This window comes from Mixophyes fleayi, chromosome 9 (assembly GCF_038048845.1).
Source record: "Mixophyes fleayi isolate aMixFle1 chromosome 9, aMixFle1.hap1, whole genome shotgun sequence".
Lineage (NCBI taxonomy): Eukaryota > Metazoa > Chordata > Amphibia > Anura > Limnodynastidae > Mixophyes > Mixophyes fleayi.
This window is the reverse complement of record NC_134410.1, coordinates 36,628,984-36,647,417: the sequence shown is the minus strand read 5'-3', so window position 1 is coordinate 36,647,417 and position 18,434 is coordinate 36,628,984. Positions and strand designations below refer to the sequence as shown.

Genomic DNA, 18,434 nt, shown 5'->3' with positions numbered 1-18,434 from the left:
AGAACACACAGAAAAGCGGTTTCTTAATAGCACTACATTCTTTTCGTGGAATTGGTTAGTTAAGTAATGCTTCTAAATAAACTCATTTTCATCTGCTGTCTCTTACATATATTCTTTTCTCTTTCTACATATTTATTTTAGAGGATGTCTTATATCTTAAAGGTAAGGGTAGAAACAATTGTTACGCTGCATTAAGAAAGCTTACTCCTATATTTTCTTGCTTGTGTCTGCTATTATCTGCCATTCACAGTGTGGTCCTGAAATTAGTATACAGAGTTAAAGGTAAAATATGATGTACTCCATAGTGTAACAGCCGAACTTGATCAAATAAAAAAATATTAAAGAAAACATAATGGGGTAGATTTAACCTTCTAAAATGAAAAAGTGGAGGTGTCGCCTTTAGCATCCAATCATATTCTAGAATGTACTAGAAATGATAGCTAGAATCTGATTGATTGGTATGAGTGACAGCTCCACTTTTCCTTATTAGAGGGTTTGCTCAATCTATCATGTGATGTCCTCAATAGCATGGGTGCAAATAATTTGGTGCAAAAGCCCTAAAAAACATTCGACCTACTTTTCCTCTGTATAAAGATTTGACCACTCTTTGCTTACATAAGGGTAAAATGATGGATAAAGCACAGTGTATTTGCTCAGTGATGCAAATTCAAATGTCATTAAAGAAAAGTGTTCATATCTCACAATAGAGGTTCATTTGTTCTCTGACTTTGTACATCTGTTGACTGCTATCAGGGTCTGCCTTCACATGCAAAAGCACTTTCTGCAAACTTTTTTTTAGGATTCCTGCGCCAAGGACATTTTATTTGTGAAAGCATTTCTGAAAACAAAATAAGTTGTGTAACGTGGACTTGTCCCCCTCGTACTGCAGCGGCTGCCTTTTGTGGGCTGAATCAATATCTGTGAGAATGCAGCTTATTCATTCACTTGTAGCTATTTCACATGCGCATAACCAGGTGTATTTTTTTAAAATATGGTAGAAGGTTTATGATTGTCTGCGCTGCTGGTGTTTTGCGGTGTTGCCCACAGCAGAGGTTCCAGGTTCTTTTCCTTTGTAATACTTAAAGATTCCGTGGCACAAGGTGATGCTTTGTGTTTGTAGCCCTGTTGCTTATATGCATATTTTTAAAATATGCAAACATTCCCAAGGTAGGACTAATTTGCATCCGACAATGTAATGTAAAACGCGTATTTTTGAACTCTCTTCTAGTAAAAGTAGAGTTTTGACACTTGCAATTTTTTTTTTAATACAGCATTGTATCTCATCATATATGCCATTAACCCATTCACACGTTCATCACCCCTATTTATAACACCAGAATTTAGGCTAAATACGTATTTGTGATTAACGTGTCTTAGAACCTGTGATACCGCTAAGACATGAGGCACGTACATAGACTAAATATTGATTTACCCCACAACAGCGCAGCTTCACTCTGTAGGTGATTCGTCCACGTTACATAAATATGGGCCCTTTACTTTCTCCTGAATGGTTTTCATAGTAAAGCATACACATCTAACTATGCCATTTCTGTGCCTGCAGGCTTCTAAAAAAAAGTTTTTGCTTTTTTTTCTGTGCCTTATGTTGCATTAACACTGCTTTTTGTCCCTTACGAAGCAGTGTAAGGATTTATTGTTGCTTTTTTTGAAACGCTGTAAGAGAGAACTTTGCAATAATTATTATTATTTTTTTAAAGGACACTTTTGTCATTCAGCTTCAGTGGAAAACAGTGGCGGATCCGGGGGGGCGATCCCCCTAGCAGGGGCTTGCTGCGGGCGCTGCAGTGACAGTGTGCTGCCCGGCCGCTCTGATTGTGTTTTAAACACAATCAGAGCATCTGGGCAGCACACTGTCCCTGCCTGTCACTGCTGAACGGACCTGCACATAGTGTGCAGCCTCCGGCAGACTCAGATGTCAAAAAGGGGGCGGGGCCTAAATCCTTTCCCCCTACATCGCCCCGGGTAGAAGTATTTTCTAGATCCGCCCCTGGTGGAAAAGCAAATATACCCTGACTGCATTGCAATGTGTATATCAGTTTGCTTCCATCATGTCCAGCTTATTTTAACCATATTGTTGAATAAGGTGAAGCTTTATTTCTATGGAAATATCAAGGTTAAAATGTTTGTGATGTGATGGTGTTATCTGAGCATACTTGGGGGTGGATTTATGACCGCTTCTAAAAAGAAAGGGTGGAGGTGTTACCCGTAGAAACCAATCAAATTCTAGCTCCCATTTTCTAGAATGTACTAGATCAGTTATGGAATCTGATTGGTTGCTATGGGCAACACTTCCACATTTCCTCTTTAGAAACTTTAGTAAATCTAACCCTTTATGATTGTTATATAGAAACTAAGAGATAAATTAGAATACAAATTTCCAGCCCCCGTATAATATATTGGGATTGCACAATGCTTTTTATGGATACTATGTAGGTAGAAGTTTTTCCAGCTTTAACTTATTGGTTTATACGTGACCTCCAGCATCTTTTATTAAATATAGTTCTCTATCGTTTTGGCTTCCTTTGGATTTATCCAATGTATTTACAGTATACCACAGGGGAAATTGTTTATTGTTGTTGCCCTTGAAGACTTTGTACTTCGTATATATTTAGTTGCATCCACAGAGCAGTTTCCTTTTGTATCCAAGGTCAATGGAAATCAGGGGAAAACCTTTTAACACCAAATAAGAAATAGAAATAATCAATTGACATAAATTAATGTATTTTGTAAAAGAGATAACAGAAACAATAAATGAATCTAAAAGTGCAACCCCATTTAATTTAAGACTGGTGCTGGGTGAGAAAAGGACTAATAGGTCAGTGATGAAGCATGGTCAGGTTATCTGGTCACTTAAAGAGATTTATTCTAGGGAGCGTTTTAAAGTCGAGGAGGTTATCAGAGAGGAAGAGCAAAGGAGAGTGTGGGGCAAAAGTTTGGATTAGGAGACTGTCTGGAGATGGAAGGGACTGCAACATTGCTGAGGGCTTTGTAGAGTAAAATGAGAGTTTTAAACCTGATCCAGTTCATGATAGGCAGCCAAAGTGGAGTTCTGAGAGAGGAGGAGCACTGCAGGAGCAGGAGGAACGGTGTACGGGTTGTAACTGCAGAATTCTTAATGCACTGGAGTGAAGCCAATCTGTTTAGTGGTAGACCACATAGAAAGGGCGTTTTAAGAGAGAGACTAGATGAGAGTACCCTGACACATTATGCCTGGTCTGATCCATCATCTCTGGCATTCTGTCATACTGTAAAGTGGCCTTCTTCCAACCCAGTGATATGCAACAAATATCTGCAATTTTACATGCAGGTTGTTCAAATTTAATTCTTCTCTTGCAGCTGCCCACAGTGGGCGGCCATTTTAACCAATATTCAGCCTATCAATCCACCAGACTCTAATGACAATCTGCATCATGTCACTAGTTGCTGGTGAACTGTTGCATTCTCAGGAATATTGATGCAGTCTACAAAATGCATGTCTCCGTCTGTAGCCGACGGATACTTTAACTGAGCAAGACCTTGGCAAATCCCTTGATAAACTTGTGTTTATGTTATAATAGATCTGTTAGCTTCTTACTACCAGATCTGCTTTCCACTTGTGAGTAAAATCCTGGCAGGCTTTGCCAGTCATTCTGGCTGTGGTTTCTGTGAATACATGTGGAATCATGCAGATATGAACCTCACAACTGGAGCTGGCTGCTCAAGCTTTATTAGTCAGTGGCACAGACTCAACCACAAAAAACGTTAGTTAGGTGCCCAGCTTGTCGCAACAATGACAAAGTGATGGTGGTAGGAATAGAAATTTGGACCTTAATTTGGCTATTCATATAACGTCAGTATGGGTGCTAACATGTATTAGTTAGTTAGTGTTGCCTTGAGCTGTGATCAGTTAATCCTTTTACAACCCTCATATTTATGGGGAATTGCCTAATTCCCGTCCATGAATCAATAGGCAAATAGCTCAGTCATTTAAAGCCAATGAAAGACAGTTATCATAAAGTAGTTTTTTGCCATAAGATTACTTCAATATTTGGTTTGAATGTGCAGTCCGACAGGGCTGGACAAATCCTAGTAGCCAGGTAGCCAAAGGAAAAAGAGTTGTTGATATATGAAAATATTCCCTGCCTCCCTAAAAGACTCTGCTGGCTCCTAGATTTCACTCACTGGGGGGAATTCAATTGCCAGCGATGTGGAGCGTGGACATTGCGCTGCGCACATTGCTGGTAATTGCGATAGAAATCTCTGCCCGTTTTCCCTCACACCCCTATGAGTTGCGAGGAAAAATGAACGGAGATTTCTGTGAAATCGCTGCTGTGAAGTGTCTTACGGACGTTCCGGAGACACTTGGCGGCTAATTGAATTCCCCCACTGACTTCTGTATTCTATGTAGTTTTACTCATCGCTATTTGTATAACTGTTAATGAATACATTGGATTTTCCTTCTAGCTACCTCCTGTCATTTTCAAGTCATATGTTTATATCATCATATGCTGAGTTGTTGGTTTGTTAGTTGCCCAGGTTACAACACCAAGCTACTCAATGGATTCAATTGTATCCAATGCAGACAGAAGAGCCCAGGGCAAAACCTCTGACGTATGATAGGAATACATGACTGAAAAACACAAACCACAAAGAAAAAGTTTATATTTAGTAATAGTTAAGAGAGGACATGTAAAGTCCAATAAATTAAAGTCATCTGAAGCCAAATGACCCTTTTACAATTGACCTCAGCCATATATACAGTCCTGATCCCCTATTTATGTTATGTTTCAAAAATATCCCCTTTTGGATATAGTACAAATATAAGGCTATAACTGGAACACTGAAAAATAGAGTAATCGAAGGTTCAACTCAGAGATTGCAGGAACAGAGAGGTACAAGTAATGTCAGACATTTGGGAGGTTTGCAGTGTTATTTTGTACTATGTATTATGACTTGATCACATCACATTAACTGATTAAGACTATTAATTTGGACACAAAATATATAAATATGTGAACTCTCTTAACGTTGTCTGCAGGATTCTAGCAAGAGTCCAAAAAATCAAGTAAAGAAATTTCTTCCCAAGCGAAAACCGGAAAGGAAAGCTTCCGATGAGGACTCTTTCAGGAAAAGTATGTTGCAGTTATTTGTTTGCTGTTTTTCTTTCTTGAAGACTGACAGTTTAAGGTGCAGAGTTAAAGTGCCGATGCCTATCAAGATGAGAAACAAAACAATAAATGTGTGATAAAATGTATTGTCTTTCCTTTAATTAGAGGTGTAGATAATCCCATTAGTCAACGTATTGTTCGAAAACACAGGGCACTGCCTTGAAATGTTTGGTGGAATATCTGCAGCTCTAAATATAAGCAAGAAAATACCTTTTTACAGTGACGTCTACTTTTGGGTGGAAATAACTTATTTCAGCGCTGACTGATCTTCTTGTCTTTGTGATTACTGTTTTCTCTCACAAATAGCTTCTTGCTACCTTCTTATTTAAGTAAAGTAATCTTTCACAATTTTACATACAATTCTGTTACTTAAAATATTTTCCTGCCGTTTAAAACATAAGTTCACCTTTCTGACCTTTTTATGACGTGGTGGTGAGTTAAATGTATAAATTAGACCCAATGGGTCTAGCTTGCAAGTATAATCCCTACCCTATTTCTAACCATTGTTTAGATACACTCTCTGGCACAGTGTATCTAGTTATTTACTTATTACTTATGGCGCAGTCCTGTCTATGCCCAGTCTCCATGGTTGGGTCATCTGTCGTGAACAGTTTAAATGCAGTAGCATAAAAAGATATTTGTGCTATTCTGTTTAAACCCCGCCCCTCTCCCCACACAGACCAGTCCTCAATGGAGAAGGTGCCCTTTAAGATCTTTTGTCAGTAGGTGTTGAAACAAAACCTGATCCCGACCTGATGTCCAGCAATTGGACGACACCGGTGCTCAGTTCACTCCTGCGCAACCCCACTTACAGTGTGTTGTCGGTGGACAACATGCTGCCTGTATGAAGACAGATCGCATCGGCAGGAATCGAGAGAGTGGCAGAGTTTGCAGCAATCTACTCTTTTTTGCCCAAACCATCCTTTTTTTCTCAAACACAGTCCTAAAGGGTTACTTACCTGCGTTTTTTGTCTACAGTAACGTTCCAAATAGTTTCTTACCTGGAGTCCAGCATTCCGACTCCATTCTGGTGCATCAAATTCTGTAATGAGATGTACAATTCTGGTGGTACCTAGGATAGATTACAGAAAAACAGTACTATATAGTTTATGATCACTGCTTTGTTCGTTGATTCTTGTTGTGCAAATTGGTATATGCACTCATTTTGTTTTCCATAAATCTACAGTATTTAAACTGTAAGCTTGTTGAGGCAGGGACCACTTTCTTTTCTTGCATGTCACAAATCTCTGTCAGCTCATTTCTAATTATTTCCCGGTATCATCATCATCATGTACATCCTCTATATAGCGCCACTAATTCTGTAGCACTGTACAGAGAACTCATTCACATCAGTACCTGCCTCATTGGAGCTTACAATTGAAATCTTCTAACATACACACACACAGACCGAGAGAGACTCTCAAGTTAATAGCAGCCAATTAACCTTCCAGTATGTTTTTGGAGAGTGGAAGGAAACCAAAGCACCCGGAGGAAACCCACGCAAACATGGGAAGCACATACAAACTCCACACAGATAAGGCCATGGTCAGGAATCAAACTCATGACATCAGTGCTGTGAGGCAGAAGTGCTAACCACTAAGCCACCGTGCTGCCCTGTATGGTTTATTATCACCTTTATTGTGTTCTTCTAAACATGGAAAGAGCTCCACACACAGTGAAACTATTTTAAAGGATAATTCCACCCAGAACTCAAAAGTAAATTTCAGATGGAATAGAAAAATACAACAACTTTTTCTCAAAGTATTACACATATAGGGCCTGAACGGAAGTCCATTTACGGTGCGTATTTTCACTCTGTGCATGTGCGAAACCGAGACTTAGGCCAAAGAACGCAGTTCATCTTCGTATGTAAATGACACTTCTGACTGCCTAAGATTTGAAGGGCTGAGCGTGGAGGACTAACATAGGCGATGTACTGTAAGGGTGTACTGAGGCGGAGCGCACATACCAGTGTCCGATTCAGGCTTTGGGCATCTCTAAGGTATGTGTGCTTCTGTCATACCACTTGCTCCAGCTACAGGGCAGGTGTAAGTGTCAACTGATAGTGATGACGGATGTGTATGCATGCCACAACGTGTTTGCAACTAGGAACAACTGCAAAAAGTCATTTTATATATAGTACGCGTTGAGAACATCTCGATAAATGTATTTGGTGAAGAAATAAAAAAAAAAAAAAAAAAATATTTATTTTTCAATGTCTTTTTCTTAATGACTATATTATTAACAGGTGGCAATAATGGCATACTTTTTTTTTCTTCTGCACATTCTGCTGGGATTTTATATTTCGCTTATGTATTGCATACTTGCCCACTCCTGGAATGTCCGCGAGACTCCTGAATTCCGGGTTGGTCTCCCGGATTCCTGGGAGTGTAGGACAACCTCCTGCATCTTCCCGCTTCCTAGTAAAGTGGGCAGGATTTGCAGCCTATATGACGCGACCCTTGGTAAAATGACGCAATTGTGTCGCAAAGGCAGGGCCAAAATAGCACACTTTGCATGGCCGCGCCCCCACACGTCCGCCAACATTTAAAAGATGGTATGAAGAAGTATGGTAAAGAAGTATGATGTATTGTTCATATCCTGCGTTGTCTCAATACGACAAGTGATGTATATGTGGAGCGTTCCTACGCCCATATTCCAGAAGAGACGTTTCTTCAGATCCGCTTGTAGTTGAATATGGACGTGCGTATGCCCGAATTACGTGCGTTTCTAGAAAAACACACATCACGTTCATTTTGCGTTCCTTTATAAATACGGCCTTTAGTGTTCAGCATTGAGACTATCCGACAGGTCCTCAAACGTCTTGCGCACTCCTGCCTCTCCTCCGCTTGCTCTAGCATGCGTGCACTGTAAGTAGTGGTGTTTGCCGCACTCTCCTCGCTCCTGCCTACCCTGTCTCCTTCAGGCAGTCTTCTTGGACACCGTGCCCTGGATAAGTAACCTTTTGAGTTTGAGGTTATTTTCCTTATAGTTCACCTAAAGCAGATATGTTTTGAGTGTTGTATTTTAGATTATAATATTAGTTGGCCTCTTTAGTGGGTTTTTTCCATCATTTTAATGTGATTGTGAAACAAAACAAATCTTTATTGATGTGCTTATTCTTTCAGGCACTGTAGCATTGGAAGAAGACGCACAAATTCTTAAAGTGATTGAGGCGTATTGCACGGGAGCTGGCTGCCATCAAAACCTCAGTTCTGGTAAATAAAACGAATCTAGCATTGAATTAGGAGAAGGAATCTAAGATTATGACATGTTTGGAAACATTTGCGTTTATTTGGAATTTGAGTCTAATATTTAGGACAGTCTTTGTCAAGTAATTTCCATGTGTTATTCAACAACTGTTTTTCAATAGGTTTAAGGGAGGGAAAGTTTTCAGTTCTGTAAAAGTGAGACAGATTTTAATCTTCTTGTTTCCTGTGTACGCTACAAAACAAGAATATCTCTCAATCAGTAGCTTTGTTGCTTTAAACAGGTTTGTTACTTCTACAACGCGAGGTATTTAACACGGCTATTTCTGTGCAGTATAAGCCTAAAAAGACTGTGACTCGTACGTGCCTAGTTATTAAAGCATTACAATTCAAATTAACAGTCCCTTTTCTACAGTATGTTTTATTGACAAAAATAGTTCAGCACTTTAGTGTGTAGAATTCCTTTGTGTCTAGTGGTGGTAAGAAGCTGAAAAATGACATGGATATTTTGAATGCATTAATCCATAGCATTGAGTGCTGGGCTAATGACTCATTGGCTTACAACTGAAAAATATGACGACCTGTCATGAACATTGGAAAATAAAAATATACATAATCAAAAGATTGACTGTTGTTTTGAAAGTAAAGTAAAGTAGAGTATTCCCAGCAACGGACTGAATTTCCCTTTCACCCACTGATACTATTTTTCTCATACTAGTGGATATTATCATTTCCTTTGGAAGGTGATGCAACTTATGCTGAACAAACACTCTGATATTACAACATGCGTGGCTCCAAAGCACACGCGATGCCCGATAATCCAAATAAAATGAATGAACTCATTATTGGGCATGCTGGAGAATGCTCTTAGATATCAGCCACTATCGAAATCTGTGTGTTGTAATTTTCCTACCACAAGTGGCTCGGAAGTGATATGTTCTCTCTGCTCGAGTGCCGAGCGGCTATGTCTTGGACAGTTTAGCAACAGCAAACACCCTGAACATAATATATAGTGTGTAGATAGAGCAGCTTCTGTACTAGCAGACAGAGCGAATGAAGCAAAGTTTGTGCTCTTAAATGTAATTCTTAAAACAAACATTTTGGGGGAGGACGTTTATTACTCTTATTATTCTAGATTAAAATGAGCAAAGTTTTGATAAATGCAATGAGCTTGTATTTATGAAGTTTATTTTGCATGTATGTATTTTACAAGTAAAATTTGTAAATTACAAAGAACAATGTACACTAAAATGCTGGGGTACCAATGGATGGGCTTGCAGTGGCGATGAGTTTGGGGAGTATATGTAGTTTTTAATGTTTTTTTGTAGCATTTTGTGTGTGTGTGTTTTTGCTTTTTGTTCTTTTTTATTGTTTTTAGCGTTTTGAGGTTTTGTTTTTTTTTAACCTGCATATAAAGATATTTGTCATTTTCTAGCACGTCTTTTACATATATATTTTGTTAGTATGTGGTAAAATTCTCTTTTTGCAAAATAACTTTAGTTTGTTTCTTTTATTCTGAAGTTTTTTTTTTGTTGAAACAAACTTGTACTCATAGCCAGTGGTCGAAGTAGAAATTTAGAAGTGGAGGTCTGAAAAATGTAATGGAAATGTAAGTGAATAGAATTTGATTTTTAAAACTATGGCAGTAGGAGCAGCGGCGATATGGCATACCACCGTATACGCCCCCACTTTCACCACTGAACATAGCTTTATTATAGTTAATAGGCCTATAATCAGTCTTAAGTATAGATAAAATGTACTCTTGGACATTTCTCACATTTTGACTCCTACTTCTATTTCAGGTACCCGCAAGGATTCTGTTCCGCAGGTCCTGCTGCTTGAGGAAGAGAACCTGATTATTGATGACCTGAGGAGCAATGGCCAAACTGTTCCAGAAGAAAAGTAAGATACTGTGGGTTTAGTTTACCTGAGAGGGTGTGTACTCGCATTGCATTTATGTAAGCTGCCCTGCAACGAACACAGCTTAAACTCACCTGAAGGTAGTGATCTATAGATGGCAATGTTGCTCACTGGGCCTAATTTAGAGCTGGTTGTCCAATTGTGGCCTGTAAAAGGTGCTCTGATGGATTGAGCATGAAAAAATTGCAGCCGAGTTGCACGTAAAATGTAGTGATTGTGCACACGTACGTCTCTTACAGATATGTCCTATTTAGACTTGGCCGTATCTTTAGATATGCCTTTTTTTAGGCATGTGTATTACTCTTCCATAAGCCGTGGTCTAAAGATAAGTGTTGGTGCTGATGACAGCGTAGTCCCACAAATACATAATCTACATCAGCGCTATAGCAGGGGAAATCAAGCATGGAGTTGCCTGCACACTGGTCCCACGGGCCCGGTGACTGTTAAACCTTTCTCTACAGTAAGCATCATGCAGCCAGGCTGTATAAGGAGCAGGTTTCATTGGTGTAATTAAAGTGGTACACATTGTTTTATTGGTACAAGCTAATTTGCAGTGTGTACCTTTGTTGCAGGAGCCTTGTAGACACCGTCTATGCATTGCGAGATGAAGTCAAAGAGTTAAAACAGGTAAGTCTGATACTAAAGGTCTTCACTGATGTCCCTATCTATCTTTATACTGTACCTTGTATCCATTTTGGTGAATATCACAGAGAAGTAAATTACCTGTAGTACCTGTAATATAACCGCAACTCTAATGTCATTTATTCAACAACAACAAAAATGTGCAAATGAACTTGTCACAATGCTCCACGGGTAACGGGAGGAACAAATTGCTGATATGCAGCAGCCAATCAGACTTTTTCTTTAATCATCGAATTTGCACCAGATCAATAATTAGTTAACTGCTGATCGGTTGCTGTGTTTCACTGCAGGTAATTTCTAATCGCAGGGAAAATAATTGAAAAATAGTAGAGTAGCTGCCTAACCAAGACCGATTTACATTCTTAATGTTGTCATGATTTACTGCATATGTAGATGTATGTATCCGGTGAATGACCTGATCTGCATATTTGCATATTTATGTGAAGTACTTCGCTATTCATTCTAAAAATATGCAATGAAATAAAAAAGCAGAAAGCCGTAAGCAGGGGTGGGCTGGGCCGGGGGGCAGGGGGGCATCGGCCCCCCGGGCCGCTCAGAATCACGGCTGTTAGGGCCGGCCGCTCCCCAGAAGTAATATCAATGTGATGCGGCCACGTCATTGATGACGCGGCCGCATCACGTGTCATGTGATGCGGCCGCCTGTGCGGCGTGTGCCCCCCCGGGCTGACGTCCGTCAGCCCGCGCCTGGCCGTAAGTGTCTTGGCTGTAATTCTCACCTGCAATGGCGAGCAAGGTCATGACAAGTTATCCAACAGGAAATAGAGTTGTAAAGGTCAAGGAAAATGAGATACCCCTAAGCACGTACAGTCTAAGTCTATCATTAAGAGCACATTACATAAATTATATAATAATGACATTCACAAATATATATGTGGTTGTTTCAGGAGCTTATCACATTTCAGATGTTTGACATAAAACTGTGATTGTGAGGGAATATCTTAATACTATGTACATAAGGCTGGGTACACATTGCAGGTTTTTCATTCGATTATCGGGTCAATCACACGATAAACGACCGTTCGGACAGATATCGCATTAGTGTATACGTCATGTGTCCAACGATGACCGATTTATTGTTCTAAAGCAGATCGTATCGTTTGATTTAACTTAATAAACTAAATATCTTGTTCAACGATGGAACAATGTCGTTCCAATTCTGCAGTGTGTACGTACTCGTGACCAGCAGTGTAGGTAGATCTCCATAGAGTTTACAGAGTCATGATCTTTGCAGCCGATGGTTATGACAGATGAAGAGCACAGATCTGAAGGTAGATCGTGTAAAACGTGTATAGTGTGTACACAGGAATCAGCATGCTGATCGGGACTTTCAGTCGTTGGTAAAGTTGTTACTGATATCGAATTGTGAAAAACTTTCTGTACCGTGTACCCAGCCTCAGACTGTACTAACTTTAACTCTATTGAAGGACACTGCAGCAATCTCTCTGATTTTAAAACATCTGATAACGGAGAATAGTAGCTTGCAAGTAGGTGCACTGCAAATGTGAATACAATGGGGACACATTTAAGAAACTTGGTGCTGATCAAAAAAGTGCTGTAACATATAGCAACCAGATGTTTGTTTCCATTTTCTAAATTGCGGTTGCAACTGCATATTGTTTAAATATGATTGGTAAATATGGGTAATAACACTTATTTCATACAGTTAGTGTCACAAGATGTTTTTTTATTGATGCATTGTACATTTATTGGCCATTTAATTGATGCAATTATTACAGTGAGTGCATTGGAATAAACCACCACTACAACATGGAAATCCATAAAAAATTAAAACACACTTAACGAAAGAGAGTATTATAATAGCATAAAATGAATGTAAATATGATCGGGCTCTATATCTTGCCTTTTATGGCTTTACAGTCACTCACGATCTGTCCTCCAAGTAAACTATGTTTCCTACCGGTAAATGAACTAACAAACAAGTACAAACTACCACAAACAAGTTAGATGATGTTTCATTTAAAAACGTATTATTCACATGTGCTTAGCTATATGCAACAAAGTTCACTCACTTCAGTAAATAGAGTATTGCTCAGAGCATGAACAGCTCACCGAAAACTTAAATCAACATGCATGTTTATTAGCTTTTCATACATTCAGTAGTACTTTATTCTCTTCACTTGAGTGTTGCTTACTATATCAAAATACATGAAAGGCACATACAAAAACTTGTGAACTTTTGATGAGCTGAGCAGAACTTATGTCCTACCAATGTGTAGTTACTAACAAACTAATGTATAATGCCTTCAAAGCAAGTACGCCTAAACCTATGAAGAGTATTTTGGAAATACTTAAGATTCTGTAAAATGTAATGTAGACATTTTAGCGGAGTGCAGACAGTTGTCTCCTGTGTTCATCTCGCAGTGTTTTATAGATTTACAAGTGTTTCTTTTCTGCATTACTTTATGATGAGTATATGTAAATAATGTTTCCTCAACAAGCATACAGCACATTCTTTTATATCAGTTTATGAGTATTATGAATATGGAACAACCATGTCTTCTGATTGGCATGGTTACTCCATAAATTAAAAAAGGGACTGTATTTAAACTGATTAGTTACTTGTAGGCACAGATAATCTCTTACTGCTTGGTGTAATATACTAGGACTCTGTGTTGTATGTTTTGCAGGAGAACAAAAGGATGAAGCAAAGTTTGGATGAAGAGCAAAAGTCAAGAAAGGAGTTAGAAAAGGTGGTTCGGAAAATGTTGAAACAAACCAGTGAGACGGCATGTGATGACCCCTCTCATTAGTCTGCATTCAGCCCTGCGTTGTCCAGAGAATTGTCACCCACACGTATTGCAAGGACTACATGTTAAGAAGGGCGTAGGAAACTTTTGAAATGATAAATATATTCAGCTGTATCTAACTTTCTGAGCATGTGAGGGTTAGACGTAGCCATCTGTACTGTATGTTAGAAGGAAGTGAGTGTCTATAGTTGGTATTGATCAGAAGAACTAGCCACGTCTGACTACTTGGTTCTTGACTAATGTGCACCTGCTGCCTATACATAATGGAGACAGTCATTTAGTGGGATTAATTCATATTTATATAAGAATGCAGCATATCCGTTCACTGGCATTCGATACAGAGGGAATGGAATTGATAGGCTGAATATTGGACCACTTGATGGTTCCCGCCACTGTGTGTGGACAACAGATACACTTTAACTGCAAGTCTCAGTAGTGGCTGGCATATGCCAGGAGTTGTCACCCAGAAAGAGCTTGAGAGCTGTACATTTTATTTGCCTTTGTTAGGAGACGATACCTTTCTATAATGCTAGAAATTTCTTTTAATATATGAAACGGGGAATAGTCTTACAATTGGATTAAGCAATCAAAAAAGGGACACACACTAGTTAGATCTTTGCTGGCCACCTATGCAGCGATGTAAGTATTACTTGTGGAATTATTCCAGAGAATGATCTATTGTACCATTCAGCAGATGACCTCTGTATGACTATGTTTACAGTCATCTACCACCCCATTATCTCCCCCCCTTTGTAATCCAGAAGATTGCCAATTGGACAACTGATCCTGTTGTGTGCGGCTAGGTTTGAGCAGAGGATTGGCAAATGTTTGGCTAGCATAAGTGTAACATGGAAATTGCGTTATTATAACTTACTTTTAATACCATAATGTATGCACCTGTTGAGAAATTCCAACTTCATTCTATTTTAATCAATAGTGCAATATAGGCAGTACTTGGCCCCGAGTCATGTGTGTACAGCACTTTCCAGGAACTATCCCTGACAATGACAATAGAAGATGAATGATCTCTTCTCTCAGGCACTAGAGAAATTCCATCACAGTATTTTTGAGAATGAGATTTGCAGCCTTGATTGATAGGCTGGCCCTATAACTATGATTTCTGGTTTCAAGTGACCTTTGGCCTATATCGGATATAATTCATTCTCTGCTCAGCAGTATGGAATTTCCCAGCATATGTCCAAAATACAGTGTACTAGGAGTTTTAATTATTTTTTTTTTTATCTCAAAGGTTTGAATTGTCTTATGGGTCCTGGGGGAAATCTATTTTCTGCTCTTTTGTCATTGTGCAGTATACATCTGTACTGATATAAGGACATCAATTGTACAGTTTCAGATTCACACCAGGTGCTTGTGCGACTGTCCCCACTATGTATTCATAATCAAAGTAGGAGCCTGCAGAAAGACATGTGAGCGTTATAGAAAGGCACCATGCTGTCTGCTTAATACACCAGTGTAGTTTATAAAGCAATGCCCCTCTGCTGATATGATGGCTTCATCTTATTACCACTTTTATTTATAGCTGCAAACATTTTTTAATCCTGGAGTGAATCATCTAATATATAAATGCTTAGTGGCGTCTGTGTGTGGAAAAAAAAAAACCCAAGTTGCAGCGCCACCTACTGGGCAGAGTTATACACTGACCTACTAAATTCTTAGTGTGTGTGGGGAAAAAAATTCAAAAAGGGCTGAAATTTGGTAGGGCTCAAACTCATTTTCGTGAGGTAATTTTACCTCATGAACACACATGTGTAGAGGCGTGCGTTTGTGTGTGTGGAATAAACTATTTTCTCAGAAAGGGCTCATCCAATTGACCTGAAATTTGGTATACTGACATTATTTGACAAAAAAATTAGAATAGTCAAGTCAGTTAACTTCCATCATCCCCCCTTCCCCCCGTGGGAAGGGTAGTAAAGGCTAAATTTATGAGTTGAGGGGTCAAACTCATTTTTCGTGAGTTAATTTTACCTCATGAACACACATTAAAAAGGGCGCTTGCGTCGGGAAGTAACGATCTTCCCCTGAGGAGGCCTGGGCTAGGCCCAAATGCATGACAAGAACCTTTTTTAAGACCTTAAGTATCTTGATTTGACTAGAATGCATGAGTATCATGCAAGGGTTAACTTGTTTCTTTATATGTTCCTAGAGTGAACCAGTTGGTTACACACAGTGCAGGCATCACTTTTTTTTATCTTAATCATTATTCCTATGAATGCAGCTTATTTGTTCACTAGCGGCTAGTTACATCACTGAGTGACATCATCAATCATGTCATAGGATCTTAGTGTATTCATAGGCTATTTTCTTAAGACTATTGGTTCTGTCCACAAAAAAACGTCTGCCTCAACTGCATGTAGGAAACGACTGCACTTTCAAAGGGAACTAACAAAAGAATATATATTTTTTACTTTATTATGTACTTTGATATATAAATAAACTTTTGCAGTAGATTTAATTGTAAAAACATCAAATTAGTTTCATTGTAGTTTATAAGCAACAGTTTCCCTGTTCTTCAGCATACTGGGGAGTGCACTGTGGCTTCCTATTAAAAGATTAAGTGCCTCATTTAGACCTAGGAGCACATACAGTTAAAGGGTGCAAATTTGCACTGGTTGAAAAGACAATATTTGTTTTTTATGCAGAGAAAATACTGGCTGCTGTTGTATGTAGCACACAAATACTGGGCAGCTATATTTGTACACAGTGATTTAAAGTTCAGTTAGGACACACCCCCTCCCAACTAAAATCAGTCCAAACATTTTAAATTTGACCTCCTACTGCAGCGCAACATGGTTTTTGCCAAGGTGCAAAATTGCACCTTACCGAGGGCTTTGCTTTAATCGAGGCCGTGTTAATAACATTAAAGTCACCATTGCCAGAATTAGATATCATTCTTCATTACCACTTACTCTTGTACTCTTTTAGAAGGCTGCACCTTCCATCTATAAGAATGTCATTATTAAAGAATAACAATAATATCCAAAAAATAATTTAACTACCAACCCACTCCCCCCAGCTAGCAGGCCCATGGGGGTCCCTGATCCCCTGCAGTTTGGGAGATCACCCCCAGAGTAAGTGCTGTGAACAATACTGTACTAGAAGCTGACGGGGCTCTATTTAGATCTAAACTGTTTGACGTTGTCAAAGCATGGAGCAAAGCCCTGGTGAGCAGGTGTTCTTCCAAATCTTGTGGCTTTCTGGCGTTTGGTTCCTACAGTTCTGTGATTTGGGGGAAGGGGTCATCAGCTAAAAATATTGTTTTGGTGGAGCCTTTAAGAGTCCTACTAATTTATTGACTTATACACCAGCGTAAACTAACCTTACAGAAAGTTCTCCTAACATGCATGCAGGAAACATTCTAAATGGTGCCTAAGACGCTATGGTTTGAAAGCCACTCTGACACCAGTATCTATGTGGTAGAGATGGCAGCAGTATAAACTGTTTTTGGCACTGTTTACTTTTGGATTTAGTTTTGTTGTTACAGCATCATAGCTGCACATTAATATATGCAAAAAGACTCAACGTCCAATCAAAGACTGTGATGCAATTTTAATTTTTGTTGGTTTAATAATTGTAAAGTATAAGTGTTATCTTATTATATATTATATGTAACCATCTAACCACTGCATTTTATTTTACTGAAATATTTAAAACTCCAATAGGAAAGTGAACAGATTGTTTTCAAATTGACCATCTGGGGCCTGATTCATTAAGGATCTTAACTTTAGAAACGTCTTATTTCAGTCTCCTGGACAAAACCATGGTACAATGCAAGGGGTGCAAATTAGTATTCTGTTTTGCACATAAGTTAAATACTGACTGTTTTTTCATGTTTTTTCATGTAGCACACAAATACTTAATAGCTTATTTGTACACTGAAATGTAAAGTTGATATTTGTGTGCTACATGAAAAAACAGTCAGTATTTAACTTATGTGCAAAACAGAAAACTAATTTGCACCCCTTGCATTGTACATTGTTTTGTCCAGGAGACTGAAATAAGACGTTTTCTAAAGTTAAGATCCTTAATGAATCAGGCCCCTGGTCACTAAATAACTGCAGCAAAAATTAAAACTATTTGTTTTATTTAAATGGAATCTGCTCCCTCAGATAATTTAGGCTTTAAAGTAAAACGTGTTCGGTTTGTTTTATTTGGTTTATTTTAACCTTTTTTTTTTAAGATCCGTAAAACATAGGAGCATAAGTGATTCAATGCAGCAATCCTAACTTCACTGTATATTTGTATTTATTAGTGTGAGGGGAAAGCTGCCATATTGCTTTTTTTTTTTTGCTGATGTAAAATGAGATCATGGTGGATTGTTTGGCCAAATAACAATATACTTCTCAGAGATGGGCAGCACCTTGTTTGAACGCCGCAAAGAAAGGAATGAAATATATGTATGCGATTGTTAATAAGCCACCCTCCTCCCAACAGTAAAACAGTGGGGGTACAATGCCCAGAATTTGACAGTTCAAAAGCTATTCATGACACCAACGTGGTAATTATTTTTTCTCCAGGCATGAAAGCCTGGGGCTGGTAAACAGGACAGAGTGTTGTCAAGCAGGCTTTGTGGGTTTTTACTGCCGGTTTGTTCAGCCACCTCCATCAGAAGTCATTCATTGTATGCTATTTTCTTGCGTACTACTTCAGGCTTTTATGTCTGGACTATATCAAGTATCTGTGGAGACAGG

General features: G+C 38.8%; 1 protein-coding gene across 1 annotated transcript in view; it reads left to right on the top strand.

Annotated features, from left to right (window-relative positions):
• Positions 1-16,172, top strand: part of ARHGEF6 (Rac/Cdc42 guanine nucleotide exchange factor 6) — a 76,115-nt gene extending 59,943 nt beyond the window's left edge. The window contains exons 17-22 of the mRNA XM_075187296.1: positions 142-162; positions 5,036-5,129; positions 8,294-8,383; positions 10,177-10,276; positions 10,867-10,921; positions 13,606-16,172. Of these exons, the coding sequence (XP_075043397.1) occupies positions 142-162; positions 5,036-5,129; positions 8,294-8,383; positions 10,177-10,276; positions 10,867-10,921; positions 13,606-13,728 (483 nt within the window). The 3' untranslated portion in view covers positions 13,729-16,172. The remainder of the gene's footprint in view (positions 1-141; positions 163-5,035; positions 5,130-8,293; positions 8,384-10,176; positions 10,277-10,866; positions 10,922-13,605) is intronic.
• The last annotated feature ends 2,262 nt before the right edge of the window (positions 16,173-18,434 follow it).